A 21,020-nucleotide genomic window follows, 5' to 3' on the forward strand; every position below is an offset into this window, starting at 1 on the left:
AGTAAGTCCTGGGCTGCGCCGAGACTGCACATAGTGGATTTTTGCAGCTCTACGTACACATGGAATTGCACACTTGCACGGCGAATATACACTCCACCTGGGGGCGGCGACTATATGATCACAGGACAGCAAAGTTAGCAGTCCGGCGATCAGGTCCGAATCACCCTCTGTGTTTGTTATGTAGTGTGCCTCTTCGCAAGTGATTTACGGTTATGGGACTAGTTTAGTGCATACCTTGCTGGGGTTTTGGTCACAGTTAGGTTTCTGAGTATACAGGTTTGCAGCAGGACCAGTGACCAATGCTTGCAATAAACGACTACGCAGGTATACAATACAAGACTTCAGAGAACCTGGTTGGCCGTCTCCACAGCTCTTGCATTGGTCCCTAAAGGAGAATCCTTACCCACGGGATTAATTCAGGAGCTCAAACCAAAAGCACTGCTGAACACACATTCCAGGACTGTAAATGTCAGTCTACACAGAGATATGTGGCCCCAGGGACCTCCCATAGGAGTCTGGTAATAACCAGTAATGTGCTCTAGAGAAATGCAACAAAATAGTGATACAGCCAAAGCTTAGACAATCAAACTGTGGACACGGACATAAGGTTGACAGTTTATTTTATTTATTAACTGTTTCTTATATAGCGCAGCCAATTCCGTTAAATGTCGACAATGAGTAAATAGATGTCGACAGTCAAAATGTAGACACAGTTAAAATACTGACAGTCATAAGATCGACAACCAAATGTCAACAGAGTCAAAATGTGATGGTCATAATAAAATAACACACTACTACAAGTAGGCATGCCAATCAGACGCTGCAAAAAAATTTTTTGTGTGATCCCCAATAATCCCCCCATTTTTTGGAGTGTCCCGACTTTCCAAAGGTTTCAAGTCTCCTGGTTGGGTCTGGTTAGCATTATGGCACGGGGGCCCCACGCTGTGAGTCTCCATGTCGTAGCATTATCCCCTGGCTGTTGGTAATTTGCCCCACGATTTTCCAGTACCAGCCAATGCTGAGAGTTTCGGGGCTGGTTATGTTGTAATGTATGGGGTATTTTGTAAATGTAACTATTTAGCTTCTCCTAACCTTCCGGCTGTCACAGGCATCTGAGCCGCAGGGTGACATTTAGCAGTGCTGGGTTATTTTATTGTGACTGTTGAGATTTTGACCCTCTTAACATTTTGGTGTCTAAATTTTGACTAACTAATAGACCCGACCCAACAAACTATGTTTTCTATAAAATGTGGCTTTGTAAAATACGTGGCAGATAATACAACATATTACGGGTCATCTTCCCTTTGTCGTAAGGTTCCGTAGGAACCTCACATGATAGGGGTCATTCCGAGTTGTTCGCTCGCAAGCTGCTTTTAGCAGCTTTGCACACGCTAAGCCGCCGCCTACTGGGAGTGAATTTTAGCTTCTCAAAATTGCGAACGAAAGATTCGCAATATTGCGAAAAGACTTCTCTGTGCAGTTTCTGAGTAGCTCGAGACTTACTCTTCCAGTGCGATCAGTTCAGTGCTTGTCGTTCCTGGTTTGACGTCACAAACACACCCAACGTTCGCCCAGACACTCCTCCGTTTCTCCAGCCACTCCCGCGTTTTTCCCAGAAACGGTAGCGTTTTTTCGCACACACCCATAAAACGGCCTGTTTCCGCCCAGAAACACCCACTTCCTGTCAATCACATTACGATCACCAGAACGAAGAAAAAACCTCGTAATGCCGTGAGTAAAATACCTAACTGCATAGCAAATTTACTTGGCGCAGTCGCACTGCGGACATTGCGCATGCGCATTAGCGACTAATCGCTCCGTTGCGAGAAAAAAATAACGAGCGAACAACTCGGAATGACCCCCGATGTGCGGCTGTGTGAGTTTTTAGGTATTACAGTAGGGAAAACATTGCTGGAAAACTAGCCTTCTCTTTAGCATCCATTGTGTGCGTTAACCTGTGTGCCTAGGGGATGTGGACTACTGTATGTGGTGGCGTGTCTATATGTATAAATGAAAACTGGATGAAGTGGGACGGTGTTTTAGAGATATTAGATAATAATTAATAACAAGTGCTCAAGGTTTCAGGTTATATCCTTAAGTGGTTACCCTTTATATGCTTCCACTATGAGGACCCCTATGTTATGGGGTACTGTTACTCTTTGTATAACTGGAGCTATACTCCTCCTTGTACATTAGATTGTCCTCTGCGGTCTGTGATGTCCAGCTGTAAAATAACTGCAGTTGCCTCTCTGGGGCTGTTTGCAGTAGCCAAGGTAAAAGCCGCCCTTCTCCAGCCAGATCCTTGAGAAAGGCCTTAGGGCTGAAACGCATTGGATGACCACACTTCTTCACACAGCTAACTTCACACTAACATTTTTCTTATTTTCAGGATCTTCCAATGAGGGTCCTGCGGACAGTGACCATGAAGAGGACTTTGACTGGCAAATAGACCAAACTCCTTTTGAAGAAGTTCCCACCAGTGCCCTTAATTCACAGTGCAGTTATGGTTTTGCCAATTTAAGTGTCGGGGTCTTCAGCCGCCTGCAGGTACGGGATTTCTACATGCATAGGAGTGGTCTTTACAAAATCAGCAGCTATTCAGATATCTCTGCTATATCAGGGAATTGCCTTATATGTTTAACCATTGCTGAAGAGAGATAAAGTACCAACCAATCCGTGTCTGTCCGTTTACAGGCTGTGTTCGAAAAATCACAGGAGCTGATGGGTTGGTACTTTATTTCTCGCCAAGCATTGATACTTCTCCCCCAGAATTTCTGATGCTTGGGGCTTGCCAGCGCATAAGGATCGGCTCAGAAGCGATGCTGAGGGTTACTGATTGTCATATTTGCTACTACTGAGTCTGCCTCGAACCCTTCAGCATGCGAGTTTCTCATTGGCCAAGAAATGGCAGGCACTGGGAATGTGGCAGTTCTGAGTCATGGTTTTCATCACCTTTTTGGTGGCTGTGTGTCAGTGCTGTGCATAAGACTCTTCGGATTCTGAATAATGTGCACTCTAGGTGCAGGTGCTGATCAGTGAGGGGGACATTGTACAGACACAGCTGTGGTAACTGCACCTAGAGTAAACACTAGCCTTCTTATACTCGGACATGGTTGTGAGTAGAGTACTATGCCTGATAGCACATGCCCCTGCTGTACTCTGTGACGCCTCTCTTGGGAAACTCTTCTCTCTGGCGCTTGCTACTCTGTGTCGCCTCTCTCAGGAGCTTGCAACTCTGTGACGCCTCTCTCAGGAGCTTGCTACTCTGTGTCGCCTCTCTCTGGCGCTAGCTACTCTGTCGCCTCTCTCTGGCGCTTGCTACTCTGTGTCGCCTCTCTCTGGCGCTTGCTACTCTGTGTCGCCTCTCTCTGGCGCTTGCTACTCTGTGTCGCCTCTCTCTGGCGCTTGCTACTCTGTGTCGCCTCTCTCTGGCGCTTGCTACTCTGACGCCTCTCTCGGGAGCTTGCTACTCTGTGTCGCCTCTCTCTGGCGCTTGCTACTCTGTGTCGCCTCTCTCTGGTTCTTGCTACTCTTTGACGCCTCTCCCAGGAGCTTGCTACTCTGTCACGCCTCTCTCTGGCGCTTGCTACTCTGTCACGCCTCTCTCTGGCGCTTGCTACTCTGTGACGCCTCTCTCTGGCGCTTGCTACTCTGTGACGCCTCTCTCTGGCGCTTGCTACTCTGTGGCGCCTCTCTCTGGTTCTTGCTACTCTGTGACGCCTCTCTCAGGAGCTTGCTACTCTGTGATGCCTCTCTCTGGCGCTTGCTACTCTGTCACGCCTCTCTCTGGTTCTTGCTACTCTGTCACGCTTCTCTCTAGCGCTTGCTACTCTGTCACGCCTCTCTCTGGCACTTGCTACTCTGTCACGCCTCTCTCTGGTGCTTGCTACTCTGTGACGCCTCTCTCTGGCGCTTGCTACTCTGTGACGCCTCTCTCTGGCGCTTGCTACTCTGTGGCGCCTCTCTCTGGTTCTTGCTACTCTTTGACGCCTCTCCCAGGAGCTTGCTACTCTGTCACGCCTCTCTCTGGCGCTTGCTACTCTGTCACGCCTCTCTCTGGCGCTTGCTACTCTGTGGCGCCTCTCTCTGGTTCTTGCTACTCTGTGACGCCTCTCTCAGGAGCTTGCTACTCTGTGATGCCTCTCTCTGGCGCTTGCTACTCTGGCACGCCTCTCTCTGGTTCTTGCTACTCTGTCACGCTTCTCTCTAGCGCTTGCTACTCTGTCACGCCTCTCTCTGGCACTTGCTACTCTGTCACGCCTCTCTCTGGTGCTTGCTACTCTGTGTCGCCTCTCTGGCGCTTGCTACTCTGTCACGCTTCTCTCTGGCGCTTGCTACTCTGTCACGCCTCTCTCTGGCGCTTGCCACTCTGTCACGCCTCTCTCTGGCGCCTGCCACTCTGTGACGCTTCTCTCTGGCGCCTGCCACTCTGTGTCGCCTCTCTCTGGCGCTTGCTACTCTGTGTCGCCTCTCTCTGGCGCTTGCTACTCTGTGACGCCTCTCTGTGGCGCTTGCCACTCTGTGTCGCCTCTCTCTGGCGCTTGCTACTCTGTGACGCCTCTCTCTGGCGCTTGCTACTCTGTGACGCCTCTCTCTGGCGCTATCAGGAGCTTAGTACTCTGTAACAACTTGGTACTAAAAAGGAAAGCACTCTGCCTCTGTGATTGATTGCAGCACTATAGTTGTACTCCTTTATAGTGAATTTAAGACAATCGGAGTTCAGTCTAGGCTACAGTGAGCTCTGGCTATAAACCACTCACAGCTTTAGTCTTACTTGCTGTGTCTGACTAGCTGTGCAGATTCCGGTGCGCACAGGGTAAGTACATGGCACTCCACTGTTGCCACCACTGAATGTCCACGCATATCGGTTTAGAAGCACGCTATAAGGGAGGATGTGAGGGAGAAGAGGCGTCATCGTGCCTGGGGAGGCTTGGGAAAAATTTCTGCTGTGTAGCATTCATTTATTAGATCAAAGCTCTGCTGTTATTGTCTGTTTCCTGTTAGTCAATTTAGTATAATTTGCAATTAACACTGGTTGTGAACTTGAGAACTATAATAAGACTCCTAAATGATGTGACTTGTAACAGTGGACTCTCTAGAAAGAGCTTTGTGCAGAGATCCCGGCCGCACTGCTTTCGTGCTCCTTCCATTTGTACCTTTGCTGCAGAACCTCCAGTGATTTTATTAAACACAGCCGAGCTGCACTTCACTTGCAAAAGCAATAAAACGACTTAGGAGTACAAGTAAATCACTTTGGAATACAGAAGATTTTCTCTCTGTCAGTGGTTTGTATATCCCAGTCAAAAGCCATTCGATATGTCTTCATTCAATAACCTAATAATAAAGAATAATACTCTAGCTCCAAAGAATTGTACATGGAGATTCTTTCTCTGCACAGCGAGCCTCGTAAAATTGCAAGACACAGCCCCTAGTGGTCAAATTGCAATATAACATTGTAGAATACATGCTAGTCATTACCAAGCATTAACTTTTATCTAAAGTACTCTTGTAGAGTTGTTCATAAAAAAATAAAATAAAAAAGAAATTATTACTGGCGCATTATTACTTGCCTGGACACTCCCAACACCATCCCCATCCATCCTCTTTAGGGTTTATTCAAGTACCCTGCACCTTTCAAAATCCGTGCAGTTCCTCTTACCTGTCTGGGGTGTCACTCTCTTCTGTGTGTGCTGAGAAGCAATAGAGCAGAGAGCAACACCCCAGGCAGGAAAGACGAACTGCACAGGATTTGAAAGGTGCAGGGTGCTAGAATGAACACTACTCTTGATGTGCTAGGGCAAATATCTTTCTCATACGTCCTAGAAGATGCTGGGGACTCCGTAAGGACCATGGGGTATAGACGGGATCCGCAGGAGACATGGGCACACTATAAGACTTTGAATGGGTGTGAACTGGCTCCTCCCTCTATGCCCCTCCTCCAGACCTCAGTTAGATTCTGTGCCCAGGAGTGACTGGATACACACTGGGGGAGCTCTCCTGAGTTTCTCTGAAAGACTTAATGTTAGGTTTTATTTTCAGGGAGACCTGCTGGCTACAGGCTCTCTGCTGCGTGGGAGTGAGGGGAGAGAAGTCAGCCCTACTTCTGTGAGTTAAAGGCTCTGCTTCTTAGGCTACTGGATACCATTAGCTCCAGAGGGTTCGATCACTTGGTGCGCCTAGCTGCTTGTTCCCGGAGCCGCGCCGTCACCCCCCTCACAGAAGCCAGAAGAAAGAAGCCGGGTGAGTATGTGAAGATCAGAAGACTTCAGTAATGGAGGTACAGCGCAGCAGTCGCGCTGCGCTCCATGCTCCCACACACCAACGGCGCTCACAGGGTGCAGGGCGCTGGGGGGGAGCGCCCTGGGCAGCAAGTTACTGATGGTCTATCCACTGGCATAAGATGCATGTTCGGTGCCCGGGCACCGTGTACGATACCCCCGCCAGTATATAGCAGTGGTCGCGCTGCGCGCCATTGCTTCCACACACCAACGGCTTTACAAGGGTGCAGGGCGCAGGGGGGGGGCGCCCTGGTTGGCAATATATACCTCAAATAAGGCTGGCAAAGCATGTATACAGTGCATAGGCACTGTATACGGACCCCTGCCAGCATAAAAAGCAATTTTATTAGCGGGGCTGAAGTGCGCCGAGAAGGGGCGGGGCTTAGCCCTCACAACTGGATTCAGCGTCATTTTCTCAATGTCCCCGCCAAAAGCAATGTATACAGTGCAAACGAGGGGGGGGCACAATGTTTTAGTGCTATATAGAGGAAATATAGCACTATTTTAGATATGGTCATGTATTCATTGTGTTGTGCATATATCTCTGTGTGTTCCGTCAGATATATCCACTATAGCATTTTAGTCCACATATGTCGACACAACCAGCTGTGGGGATCACCGTCGGCATCGCCGACGCCTGTTGGTACTTGATTCAGTAGATGCAGTATCAGCAGGTCGGTAGTTGTATGCTTGAAAAAAGTAAACACTGTATGGGAAATACAGTAGTAAGTGGGTGACCCTGTTGGCACCAACTGTTATTACTGGGTGTAAATTAACATGTTGTAACTACCTTTCTCTGACGTCCTAAGTGGATGCTGGGACTCCGTGAGGACCATGGGGAATAGCGGCTCCGCAGGAGACTGGGCACAACTAAAGAAAGCTTTAGGGCTACCTGGTGTGCACTGGCTCCTCCCACTTTGACCCTCCTCCAGACCTCAGTTAGAATCTTGTGCCCGGCTGAGCTGGATGCACACTAGGGGCTCTCCTGAGCTCCTAGAAAGAAAGTATATTTAGGTTTTTTATTTTACAGTGAGATCTGCTGGCAACAGACTCACTACAGCGAGGGACTAAGGGGAGAAGAAGCGAACCTACCTAACAGGTGGTAGTTTGGGCTTCTTAGGCTACTGGACACCATTAGCTCCAGAGGGATCGACCGCAGGACCCGACCTTGGTGTTCGTTCCCGGAGCCGCGCCGCCGGCCCCCTTACAGAGCCAGAAGCAAGAAGTGTCCCGGAAAATCGGCGGCAGAAGACTTCTGTCTTCAACAAGGTAGCGCACAGCACTGCAGCTGTGCGCCATTGCTCCTCATGCACACCTCACACTCCGGTCACTGATGGGTGCAGGGCGCTGGGGGGGGCGCCCTGAGGGCAATATAAGACACCTTGGCTGGCAAATCATCACAATATATAGTCCCAGGGCTATATATGTGATAAATTACCCCTGCCAGAATCCATAAAAAAGCGGGAGAAAAGTCAGCCGAAAAAGGGGCGGGGCTATCTCCCTCAGCACACTGGTGCCATTTTTTCTTCACAGTGCAGTGTCTGGAAGACAGCTCCCCAGGCTCTCCCCTGTAGTTTTCAGGCTCAAAGGGTTAAAAAGAGAGGGGGGGCACTACATTTAGGCGCAATATATGTATACAAGCAGCTATTGGGGGAAAAATCAATCAGTTATAGTGTTAATCCCTGCATTATATAGCGCTCTGGTGTGTGCTGGCATAATCTCTCTCTGTCTCCCCAAAGGACTTTGTGGGGTTCTGTCCTCAGTCAGAGCATTCCCTGTGTGTGTGCGGTGTGTTGGTACGGCTGTGTCGACATGTTGGATGAGGAAGGTTACGTGGAGGCGGAGCAGAGGCCGATAAATGGGATGTCGCCCCCTGTGGGGCCGACACCAGAGTGGATGGATAGGTGGAAGGTATTAACCGACAATGTCAACTCCTTACATAAAAGGCTGGATGACGTAACAGCTGTGGGACAGCCGGCTTCTCAGCCCGCGCCTGCCCAGGCGTCTCAAAGGCCATCAGGGGCTCAAAAAACGCCCGTTACCTCAGATGGCAGACACAGATGTCGACACGGAGTCTGACTCCAGTGTCGACGAGGTTGAGATATATACACAATCCACTAGGAACATCCGTTACATGATCTCGGCAATGAAAAATGTGTTTAAACATTTCTGACATGAACCCAAGTACCACATAAAAGGGGTTTTATTTTTGGGGAGAAAAAGCAGCCAGTGTTTTGTTCCCCCATCAGATGAATGAATGAAGTGTGTAAAGAAGCGTGGGTTCCCCCGATAAGAAACTGGTAATTTCTAAAAAGTTACTGATGGCGTACCCTTTCCCGCCAGAGGATAGGTCACGTTGGGAGATATCCCCTAGGGTGGATAAGGCGCTCACACGTTTGTCAAAAAAGGTGGCACTGCCGTCTGGGGATACGGCCACCTTGAAGGAGCCTGCTGATAAAAAGCAGGAGGCTATCCTGAAGTCTGTATATACACACTCAGGTTATATACTGAGACCTGCAATTGCCTCAGCATAAATAGTGCTGCTGCAGCGTGGTCTGATACCCTGTCAGATAATATTAATACCCTAGACAGGGATAATATTTTGCTAACATAGAGCATATTAAAGACGTCGTCTTATATATGAAGGATGCACAGAGGGATATTTGCCGGCTGGCATCCAAAATTAATGCAATGTCCATTCTGCCAGGAGGGTATTAGAAACCCGGCAGTGGACAGGTGATGCTGCCTTTAAAAGGCACATGGAGATTCTGCCTTATAAGGGTGAGGAATTGTTTGGGTAGGGTCTCTGGGACCTCGTATCCACAGCAACAGCTGGGAAGAAATTTTTTTACCTCAGGTTTCCTCACAGCCTAAGAAAGCACCGTATTTTCAGGTACAGTCCTTTCGGCTTCAGAAAAGCAAGCGGGTCAAAGGCGCTTCCTTTCTGCGCAGAGGCAAGGGAAGAAGGAAAAAGCTGTACCAGACAGCCAGTTCCCAGGATCAAAAATCTTCCCCCGCTTCCTCTGAGTCCACCTGACGCTGGGGCTCCACAGGTGGAGACAGGTGCGGTGGGGGCGCGTCTCGGAAAACTTCAGGGACCAGTGGGCTTGCCCACAGGTGGATCCCTAGGTTCTGCAAGTAGTATCACAGGGATACAAGCTGGAGTTCGAGGCGACTCCCCCTCGCCGTTACCTCACATCAGCCTTGCCTGCTGCCCTCGGAGGAAGGTAGTACTGGCGGCAATTCACAAGCTGTACTTCCAGCAGGTGAAATCAAGGTACCCCTCCTTCCACAAGGCCGGGGTTACTATTCCAAAATGTTGTGGTACCGAAACCAGACGGTTCGGTGAGACCCATTCTAAAATTGAAATCCTTGAACACTTATATACGAAGGTTCAAGTTCAAAATGGAATCGCTCAGGGCGATTATTGCAAGCCTGGAGAATTTCATGGTATCACTGGACATCAAGGATGCTTACCTGCATGTCCCTATTTACCCTCTTCACCAGGAGTACCTCAAAATTGTGGTACAGGATTGTCATTACCATTTCCAGACGTTGCCGTTGGTCTGTCCCCGACACCGAGGTATTTACCAAGGTAATGGCCGAAATAATTATCCCGTACTTGGACGATCTCCTTATAAAGGCGAGGTCCAGGGAGCAGTTGTTCGTCGGAGTAGCACTATCTCGGGAAGTGCTACAACAGCACGGCTGGTTTCTGAATATTCCAAAGTCGCAGCTGGTTCCTACGACGCGTCTACTGTTCCTGGGTATGGTTCTGGACACAGAACAGGATAAAAAGGGTTTCTCCCGGAGGAGAAGTCCAAGGAGTTGTCGTCTCTGGACAGAGACCTCCTAATACAAATACAGGTGTCGGTGCATCAATGCACGCGAGCCCTGGGAAAGATGGTAGCTTCTTACGAAGAAATTCCATTCGCCAGGTCCCATGCAAGGATCTTCCAGTGGGATCTGTGGGACAAGTGGTCCGGGTCGCATCTTCAGATGCATCGGCGGATAACCCTGTCTCCAAGGGCCAGGGTGTCGCTGTTGTGGTGGCTGCAGAGTGCTCATCTTCTAGGGGGCCGCAGATTCGGCATACAGGACTGGGTCCTGGTGACCACGGATGCCAGCCTTCGAGGCTGGGGGGCAGTCACACAGGGAAGAAACTTCCAAGGCTATGGAAAAGTCAGGAGACTTCCCTACACATAAATATTCTGGAACTAAGGGCCATTTACAATGCCCTAAGTCAGGCTAGACCCTGCTTCAACACCGGCCGGTGCTGATCCAGTCAGACAACATCACGGCGGTCGCTCATGTAAACCGACAGGGCGGCACAAGAAGCAGGATGGCGATGGCAGAAGCCACAAGGATTCTCCGATGGGCGGAAAATCATGTGTTAGCTCTGTCAGCAGTGTTCATTCCCGGAGTGGACAACGGAGAAGCAGACTTTCTCAGATGACACGACCTCCACCCGGGAGAGTGGGGACTTCATCCAGAAGTCTTCCAAATGATTGTACACCGTTGGGAAAGGCCACAGGTGGACATAATGGCGTCCCGCCTCAACAAACAGCTACAAAGATATTGCGCCAGGTCAAGGGACCCTCAGGCGATAGCTGTGGACGCTCTGGTAACACCGTGGGTGTACCAGTCGGTGTATGTGTTCCCTTCTCTGCCTCTCTTACCCAGGGTAATGAGAATAATAAGAAGGAATAGAGTAAGAACTATACTCATTGTTCCGGGTTGGCCAAGAAGAGCTTGGTACCCAGAACTCCAAGAAATGATCTCAGAGGACCCATGGCCTCTGCCGCTCAGACAGGACCTGCTGCAGCAGGGGGCCTGTCTGTTCCAAGACGTACCGCGGCTGCGTTTGACGGCCTGGCGGTTGAACGCCGGATCCTGAAGGAAAAGGGCATTCCGGAGGAAGTTATCCCTACGCTATTTAAAGCTAGGACAGAAGTGAACGCAAACCATTATCACCGCATATGGCGGAAATATGTTGCGTGCTGTGAGGCCAGGAAGGCCCCAAAGGAGAAATTTCAGCTAGGTCGATTTCTGCACTTCCTACAGTCAGAGGTGACGATGGGCCTAAAATTGGGTTCCATTAAGGTCCAGATTTCGTCTCTATCGATTTTCTTCCAAAATAGAACTGGCTTCACTGCCTGAAGTTCAGACGTTTGTTAAGGGAGTGCTGCATAGTCAGCCCCCGTTTGTGCCTCAAGTGGCACCGTGGGATCTCAACGGGGTGTTGGATTTCCTGAAGTCGCATTGGGTTGAGCCACTTAAATCCGTGGAGCTACAATACCTCACGTGGAAAGTGGTCATGCTGTGGGCCTTGGCGTCGGCCAGGCGTGTATCAGAATTGGCGGCTTTGTCATACAAAAGCCCTTATCTGTATTTTATATGGATAAGGCGGAATTGAGGACTCGTTCCCAATTCCTTCCTAAGGTGGTATCAGTTTTTCATGTGAACCAACCTGTTGTGGTGCCTGCGGCTACTTGGGACTTGGAGGATTCCAAGTTACTGGACGTAGTCAGGGCCCTGAAAAGTATATGTTTCCAGGACGGCTGGAGTCAGGAAAACTGACTCGCTATTTATCCTGTATGCACCCAACAAGCTGGGTGCTCCTGCTTCTAAGCAGACTTTTGCTCGCTGGATCTGTAGCACGATTCAACTTGCACATGCTGCGGCTGGACTGCCGCACCCTAAATCTGTAAAAGCCCATTCCACGAGGAAAGTGGGCTCTTCTTGGGCGGCTGCCCGAGGGGTCTCGGCTTTACAACTTTGCCGAGCTGTTACTTGGTCGGGTTCAAACATTTTTGCAAGAGTCTACAAGTTTGATACCCTGGCTGAGGAGGACCTAGAGGTTGCTCATTCGGTGCTGCAGAGTCATCCGCACTCTCCCGCCCGTTTGGGAGCTTTGGTATAATCCCCATGGTCCTTACGGAGTCCCAGCATCCACTTAGGACATCAGAGAAAATAAGATTTTACTCACCGGTAAATCTATTTCTCGTAGTCCGTAGTGGATGCTGGGCGCCCATCCCAAGTGCGGATTGTCTGCAATACTTGTTTATAGTTATTGCTTAACTAAAGGGTTATTGTTGAGCCATCTGTTGAGAGGCTCAGTTATATTTCATACTGTTAGCTGGGTATAGTATCACGAGTTATACGGTGTGATTGGTGTGGCTGGTATGAGTCTTACCCGGGATTCAAAATCCTTCCTTATTGTGTCAGCTCTTCCGGGCACAGTATCCTAACTGAGGTCTGGAGGAGGGTCATAGTGGGAGGAGCCAGTGCACACCAGGTAGTCCTAAAGCTTTCTTTAGTTGTGCCCAGTCTCCTGCGGAGCCGCTATTCCCCATGGTCCTTACGGAGTCCCAGCATCCACTACGGACTACGAGAAATAGATTTACCGGTGAGTAAAATCTTATTTATACCTGTATATATATTTATATGTATATGTAGGGTACAGTTCCATGGGCCTGTAGCTCGAGCACAGACATGGTAGTACATGTGGGGGAGTGTTATTAAACTTATTTTATGTATACTTCCCTCGGACCCCTCTGGGTTGCAAGAATGTTATTTTGCCTGGTTACTACTCCCTGCTGTCGACGAATACTAGGTTTTCTGTCGACCATAATGTTTCCTGGTAGATCCACAACTGGGGCATTCAGTACATGGTCATACATATTCAGAACACATTAATGTCACTAGGGACTCGAAGGTTCCGGACAATCCGCTTATATGTATGTTATATATATATATATATATATATATATTGTCAAAGTCGAAAAATATTGCAGTACACACATCACGTAAAAACTACTCACAGATGGCCTCCGTGCGTATACTTGTTCTGCTGTGCGTGCGCATATTCACAATTTGCGTATGGTCGCTCCCGCGGTCCTGCGCATTAGCGCGTGGTATGGATATTTACGGTAGAGTTTGTGAACGCATGGAAAAGCCATCAAAACACATTACATATTTAATCCAAATAGTGCACAATGTACACATAGGGGTATATGCAATTCCGGGCGAATTGCGGCTTTTTTTCGCCCGTTTTTAAATTCGACACAATTCGACCGTCGAATTCCGGCCGGCGGGTGCCGGAGTTCGACATATTCAATAAAAAACTGATTCGACAGTCCCGCTGTCGAAAAACGGACCAATTGACGGATAAGTGCATCCTGGATTCAACTTTTCCGACGGCGCAAAAATGGTTAAAAAACACAGAAAAAAATTGCGTGGGGTCCCCCCTCCTAAGCATAACCAGCCTCGGGCTCTTTGAGCCGGTCCTGGTTGTAAAAATACTGGGGGGAAATGGACAGGGGATCCCCCGTATTTTTAGAACCAGCACCGGGCTCTGCGTCCGGTCCTGGTGCAAAAAATACGGAGGACAAAAAGCGTAGGGGTACCCCGTATTTTTTTTGAACCAGCTCCGGGCTCCACTAGCTGGAGAGATAATGCCACAGCCGGGGGACACTTTTATACCGGTCCCTGCGGCCGTGGCATTAAATACCCAACTAGTCACCCCTGGCCGGGGTACCCCGGACGCAGAGCCCGGTGCTGGTTCTAAAAATACGGGGGATCCCCTGTCCATTTTCCCCCCTGTATTTTTACAACCAGGACCGGCTCAAAGAGCCCGAGGCTGGTTATGCTTAGGAGGGGGGATCCCATGCATTTTTTTTTCGTGATTTTAACCCATTCCCACCCCTTCCCACTGAAAACCATGCTCTCTCTATTTTAGTCAGTTAAAAAAAAAATATTCTTTTAAAAAATCTATAAATAATACTTGTGTCTCCTAATAGACAAAACAAGTACATAATCCCTTCTAATATAAATAGATATGCTATTAGCAATAAAAAAAACACAAAAAAAAACATGTTTTAATTTTTTTTTATTAGATTCCGCCAGCAAAGTGAGGCGGAATGAAATTAACGAAATTACTGTCGAAAAGCACTGTTGTCGAATCGACATTCTTCAATTGAATATACTTTTGTTGAAAAGCCGCATTTTTAACAGTGCAGACATGTCGAATTTGAAAAAGTCGAATCTGAAACGGCCGTTTTTTTGTCGAAAAGTACTGTATTGCATTGTCGAATCCAATTCGACATGTTTTTTTTGTTGAAAATGCCCCGTTTTTCGACTTTGTCGGCAATTCGACCGCAATTGCATATACCCCATAGTCTCCCCGCACCACATCAGCAAATTACAACAGTTTAAATGGTATCAGAACAAAGGGATTCACCTTTACAGCATAGGAGGGGACAGAACAAGGTTATAAGGTGGTGTTTGGTATCCAGCTGTAGGTTATTTTAAGAGTAATATTCCGGTGTTGGTTTGCAGAAGATCGCACGTTCCTACGAAAAGTTTTGTGCAGGAGCAGAATATAGAGATAAACTGTATTTACTGTACATTAGGTATGCGGCGGGAACCCAGAGGAGACCACCCACAAGTGCATCTTGAACAGACTTCGCCCACCTATTCAAACCAACCTATGACCTCTCCTGTACTGTAAATGACAATCCCTGTGTCCAATGGACAAAGAGATTACAGTATCCATTGTGTTAAGTTTTGGAAGATTGTATAAAAGGAGCCAGCTGCAGGCCTGGTCACACAAGACTCTCAAAGTTATCTATCTAGATGACCGAGGACCAGACTGGGTAGCACGGCGAAATCCAAACAAGTATGTACCATTGACTGTAGCCATTCTCTTGTATTGTATTGCTTTGTTATTGTAACCCCCTTTCAGTAATAATATGTTGTGGTGTCGGAACCCAGCAGTTTAAATACAATCTGGTGTCGTGTTTTCCTTTCCCTGCTAAGGTTTAAAGTGTATTACTATCGCATGCATAGCTGTTAAGGGTTCACGGTGTATCTTTGGGTGTGTACGCGCTGCGTGTACTTTGTACAGTCACCGCGGCGTTTGTACGCAAAGTCCGTACACGGTACGGGACTCTGTACGCTAATGGAGTAATAAGTACGTAGGTTGTGGATTAAGTATAGCGGCCGCAGCGGCTTCATTTAAAGTGTATGAAATGTCTTTTTCTCTAACGTCCTAGTAGATGCTGGGAACTCCGTAAGGACCATGGGGAATAGCGGGCTCCGAAGGAGGCTGGGCACTCTAGAAAGATCTTAGACTACCTGGTGTGCACTGGCTCCTCCCACTATGACCCTCCTCCAAGCCTCAGTTAGATTTCGTGCCCGGCCGAGGTTGGATGCACACTAGGGGCTCTCCTGAGCTCTTAGAAAGTTATAGTCTTAGAATTTGTTATTTTCAGTGAGACCTGCTGGCAACAGAAGAAAAAATAAAACAAGTGAGCGCTAGTAAAATTGGCTATGAGACAACTATACTTTACATTGACTGCAGCTTCTCAATTTGAGGTGCTGAACCTCAAAAAATCATGGACAATGGTAAAAAACAAAGAAGCGCTGTCATTGAAAGTATTATACAATTTATTAAAAATATATATATATGATAATCACAAAAATAAAACCTGGTATCCTGTAATTTGATAACACAGCATATATAGTATAGCAAGCATCAATACTTATTAGTAGCAGCAAATGATGGACATATTAACAAAATCCCCTAAAACGATATAACCACCTGTGCTTCAGATGGTAATATAGCACTTGTAATTAAAAAAAGGGCTCCTTGCTGGGAGCTCCACATGTGGGTTAATTAGACGTATAGGCTCATAAGATGATTTTATGGATTTAAAAGTCCATCCGTGGTGTGAATATAAACAGTTCACCTTTGTTTTGTCCACTTTATAATATCTGCTCCCAATACTTATTCCGTATTTTAGAAAAGGCTTTTTACGGGTGATTTTAATTAGCACAATTCCGTGCACAGCACAATGACATTTAAGCATGGAACGCTATTTTGACAGTCTCGTATTGTGCTTACCCCAGCCTCTGCTGATTGCAATTATTCGGTATTTCCTTTGAAAATGTTGGGCGCCGGCTGCCCACGCCGCTTGACTGCGGCACCGAAGGGATGAAATAAAGCAGAATGTATTGGTGAACTGCCCACGCCGCTTGACTGCGGCACCGAAGGGATGAAATAAAGCAGAATGTATCTGATGAAACAGCCCCAGGATTGAGGCTGAGAAACGCGTCAAGCATTCCTCCCAGTATCCTGTCTGGTATCCTGCTTCTCTCCACCACCAGAGACTACAAGCACGTCTTCGAACGGCTCCAGCTACAGGCACGTCTCTGACGGCTCCCGCTATATCACTGCAAGTGAGCGGTTCCGAGCGTTCAGTTCACTAATACATTCTGCTTTATTTCATCCCTTCGGTGCCGCAGTCAAGCGGCGTGGGCAGCCGGCGCCCAACATTTTCAAAGGAAATACCGAATAATTGCAATCAGCAGAGGCTGGGGTAAGCACAATACGAGACTGTCAAAATAGCGTTCCATGCTTAAATGTCATTGTGCTGTGCACGGAATTGTGCTAATTAAAATCACCCGTAAAAAGCCTTTTCTAAAATACGGAATAAGTATTGGGAGCAGATATTATAAAGTGGACAAAACAAAGGTGAACTGTTTATATTCACACCACGGATGGACTTTTAAATCCATAAAATCATCTTATGAGCCTATACGTCTAATTAACCCACATGTGGAGCTCCCAGCAAGGAGCCCTTTTTTTAATTACAAGTGCTATATTACCATCTGAAGCACAGGTGGTTATATCGTTTTAGGGGATTTTGTTAATATGTCCATCATTTGCTGCTACTAATAAGTATTGATGCTTGCTATACTATATATGCTGTGTTATCAAATTACAGGATACCAGGTTTTATTTTTGTGATTATCATATATATATATTTTTAATAAATTGTATAATACTTTCAATGACAGCGCTTCTTTGTTTTTTACTACTGCTGGCAACAGGCTCACTGCAGCGAGGGACTAAGGGGAGAAGAAGCGAACTCGCCTGCTTGCAGCCGGATTGGGCTTCTTAGGCTACTGGACACCATTAGCTCCAGAGGGATCGACCGCAGGCCCAGCCTTGATGTTCGGTCCCGGAGCCGCGCCGCCGTCCCCCTTACAGAGCCAGAAGTAAGAAGATGGTCCGGAAAATCGGCGGCATGAAGACTCTGTCTTCACCAAGGTAGTGCACAGCACTGCAGCTGTGCGCCATTGCTCCTCTCACACACTTCACACTCCGGTCACTGAGGGTGCAGGGCGCTGGGGGGGGCGCCCTGAGGCAGCAATAAAAACACCTTGGCTGGCTAAAATACCTCAATATATGGCCCCAGGGGCTATATATGAGGTAAATACCCCTGCCAGAATTCCATAAAAAACGGGAGAATAGGCCGCGAAAAAGGGGCGGAGCCTATCTCCTCTGCACACTGGCGCCATTTTTCCCTCACAGCTCGGCTGGAAGGAAGCTCCCTGGCTCTTCCCTGCAATTCTACAGTACAGTAAGAGGGAAAAGAGAGGGGGGGCATTAAAATTGGCACTGTATACAGTATATTATATAAAAAGCAGCTATTAGGGACATAACTCAGTTAGTCCCTGTATATATATAGCGCTCTGGTGTGTGCTGGCATACTCTTACTCTGTCCCCCCAAAGGGCTTTTGTGGGTCCTGTCCTCGTTTAGAGCATTCCCTGTGTGTCTGCGGTGTGTCGGTACGGCTGTGTCGACATGTTGAATGAGGAGGCTTATATGGTGACAGAACAGAGGCCGATATATGTGATGTCGCCCCCTGTGGGGCCGACACCAGAGTGGATGGATAGGTGAAAGGTATTAACCGACAGTGTCAACTCCTTACATAAAAGGGTGGATGACGTAACAGCTGTGGGACAGCCGGCTTCGCAGCCCGCGCCTGCCCAGGCGTCTCAAAGGCCATCAGGGGCTCAAAAACGCCCGCTCTCTCAGATGGCAGACACAGATGTCGACACGGAGTCTGACTCCAGTGTCGACAAGGTGGAGACATATACACAATCCACTAGGAACATCCGTGACGTGATCCCGGCAATAAAAAATGTGTTATACATTTCTGACTTTAACCCAAGCACCTCTAAAAATGGGTTTTAGGTTTGGGGAGAAAAAACAGGCAGTGTTTTGTTCCCCCATCAGATGAATAAATGAAGTGTGTGAAAGCGTGGGTTCCCCCGTTAAGAAACTGGTAATTTATAAAAAGTTACTGATGGCGTACCCTTTCCCGCCAGGTGGATAAGTTACGCTGGGAGATATCCCCTAGGGTGGATAAGGCGCTCACACGTTTGTCAAAAAAGGTGGCACTGCAGTCTGTATTTACACACTCAGGTACTAGACTGAGACCTGCAGATAGTGCTGCTGCAGCGTGGTCGGTGACCCTGTCAAACAGGGATACTAGTTGGCAAACATAAAAACATATTAAAGACGTCGTCTTATATATGGGGGATGCACAGAGGGATATTTTGCCGGCTGGCATCCAAAATAAATGTAATGTCCATTCTGTCAGGAGGGTATTAGAGACCTGTCACTGGACAGGTGATGCTGACTTAAAAAGCGCATAGAGAGCCTTATAAGGGTGAGGAATTATTTGGGGATGGTCTCTGGGACCTCGTATCCACAGCAACTGCTGGGAAGAAATAATTTTACCTCAGGTTTCCTCACAGACAACAGTCCTTTCGGCTTCAGAAAAGCAAGCGGGTCAAATGGCGCTTCCTTTCTGTACAGAGACAAGGGTAGAGGGAAAAAAGCTGCACCAGTCAGCCTGTTCCCAGAATCAAGATTCTTCCCCCGCCTCCTGTGAGGCCACACCATGACGCGGGTGCTCCACAGGTGTAGCCAGGTACGGTGGGGGGCCGTCTCAAAAATGTCAGCAATTAGTGGGCTCGCTCACAGGTGGATCCCTGTTTCTTTCAAGTAGTATTTGAGGGGTACAAGCTGGAATTCGAGATGTCTCCCCCCAGCCGTTTCCTAAAATATGCCTTGCTGACAACTCCCTCAGGCAGGGAGGCTGTGCTAGAGGCAATTAATAAGCGGTATTCCCAGCAGGTAATACTCAAGGTGCCCCTACTTCAACAAGGACGGGGTTACTATTCCACACGGGTTGGGGTACCGAAACCGCATGGTTCGGTGTGACCCATTTTATATTTAAAATCCTTGAACACAAAAATTCAAGTTCAAGATGGAATCGCTCAGGGCGGTTATTCCAAGCCTGGACGAGGGGGATTACATGGTATCCTGGGACATCAAGGATGCTTACCTGCATGTCCCCATTTACCATCCTCGCCAGGAGTACCTCAGATTTGTGGTACAGGATTACCATTACCAAGTCCAGACACTGCCGTTTGGACTGTACATGGCACCGAGGGTGTTTTATCAAGGTAATGGCCGAAATGTTGATACTCCTTCAAAAAAAGGGAGTTGTAATTATCCCGTACTTGGACAATCTCGTTATAAGGGCGAGGTCCAAGGAGCAGTTGGTAGTCGGGGTAGCACTATTTTGGAAAGTGCTACAACAGCATGGTTGGATTCTAAACAGTCCAAAGTCACAGCTGGTTCCTATGACACGTCTACTGTTCCTGGGGATGGTTCTGGACATAAACCAGAAATAGTGTTTCTCCCGGAGGAGAAAGCCAAGGAGTTGTCATCTCTAGTCAGAGACCTCCTGAAGCCAAAATAGGTAGCGGTGCATCATTGCACGCGAGTCCTGGGAAAAATGGTAGCTTCCTACGAAGCAATCCCATTAGGCAGGTTCCATACAAGAACTTTTCAGAGGGACCTGTTGGACAAGTGGTCCGGATCGCATCTTCCGATGCATAGGCTGATAACCCTGTCTCCAAGGACCAGGGTATCTCTACTGTGGTGGCTGCAGAGTGCCCATCTTCAAGAGGGCCGCAGGTTCGGCATACAGGACTAGGTCCTAGTGACCATGGATTCCAGCCTTTGAGGCTGGGAGGCAGTCACACAGGGAAGGAATTTCCAGGGACTTTGGTCAAGTCAGGTTATTTCCCTACACATAAATATTCTGGACCTGAGGGCCATTTACAATGCCCTGAGGCCGGCAAGGCCTCTGCTTCAAAACCAGCCGGTACTGATCCAATCAGACAACATCACGGCAGTCGCCCATGTAAACCAACAGGGCGGCACAAGAAGCAGGATGGCGATGGCAGAAGCCACAAGGATTCTCCGATAGGCGGAAAATCATGTGTTAGCACTGTCAGCAGTGTTCATTCCCGGAGTGGACAACTGGGAAGCAGATCTTCTCAACAGACACGACCTCCACCCGGGAGAATGGGGACTTCCTCCAGAAGTCTTCCAATAGGATTGTACACCATTGGGAAAGGCCACAGGTGGACATGATGGCGTCCCGCCTCAACAAAAAGCTATAAAAGATATTGCACCGGGTCAAGGGACCCTCAGGCGATAGCTATGGACGCTCTGGTAACACCGTGGGTGTACCAGTCGGTTTATGTGTTCTCCCCTCTGCCTCTCATACCAAAGGTACTGAGAATAATAGGAAGGCGAGGAGTAAGAACGATACTCGTGGATGGCCAAGAAGAGCTTGGTACCCAGAACTTCAAGAATTTATATCAGAGGACCCATGGCCTCTGCCACTCAGACAGGACCTGCGGCAGCAGGGGCCCTGTCTGTTCCAAGACTTACCGCGGCTGCGTTTGTCGGCATGGCGGTTGAACGCCGGATCCTGAAGGAAAAGGGCATTCCGGAGGAAGTCATTCCTACGCTTACTAAAGCCAGGAAAGAGGTTACAGCAACTCATTATCACCGCATATGGCGA

General features: G+C 48.2%; 1 protein-coding gene across 2 annotated transcripts in view; it reads left to right on the top strand.

The window, feature by feature from the left end:
- SHQ1 (SHQ1, H/ACA ribonucleoprotein assembly factor) overlaps window positions 1–21,020 on the top strand; it is a 216,751-nt gene that overhangs the window by 32,655 nt on the left and 163,076 nt on the right. For both annotated transcript variants that reach the window (XM_063941032.1, XM_063941031.1), the window contains exon 5: window positions 2,390–2,547. In XM_063941032.1, coding sequence (XP_063797102.1) covers window positions 2,390–2,547 — 158 coding nt within the window. The remainder of the gene's footprint in view (window positions 1–2,389; window positions 2,548–21,020) is intronic.

The sequence above is a fragment of the Pseudophryne corroboree genome, chromosome 9, assembly GCF_028390025.1.
Source record: "Pseudophryne corroboree isolate aPseCor3 chromosome 9, aPseCor3.hap2, whole genome shotgun sequence".
In the NCBI taxonomy this organism is placed as follows: Eukaryota; Metazoa; Chordata; class Amphibia; order Anura; family Myobatrachidae; genus Pseudophryne; species Pseudophryne corroboree.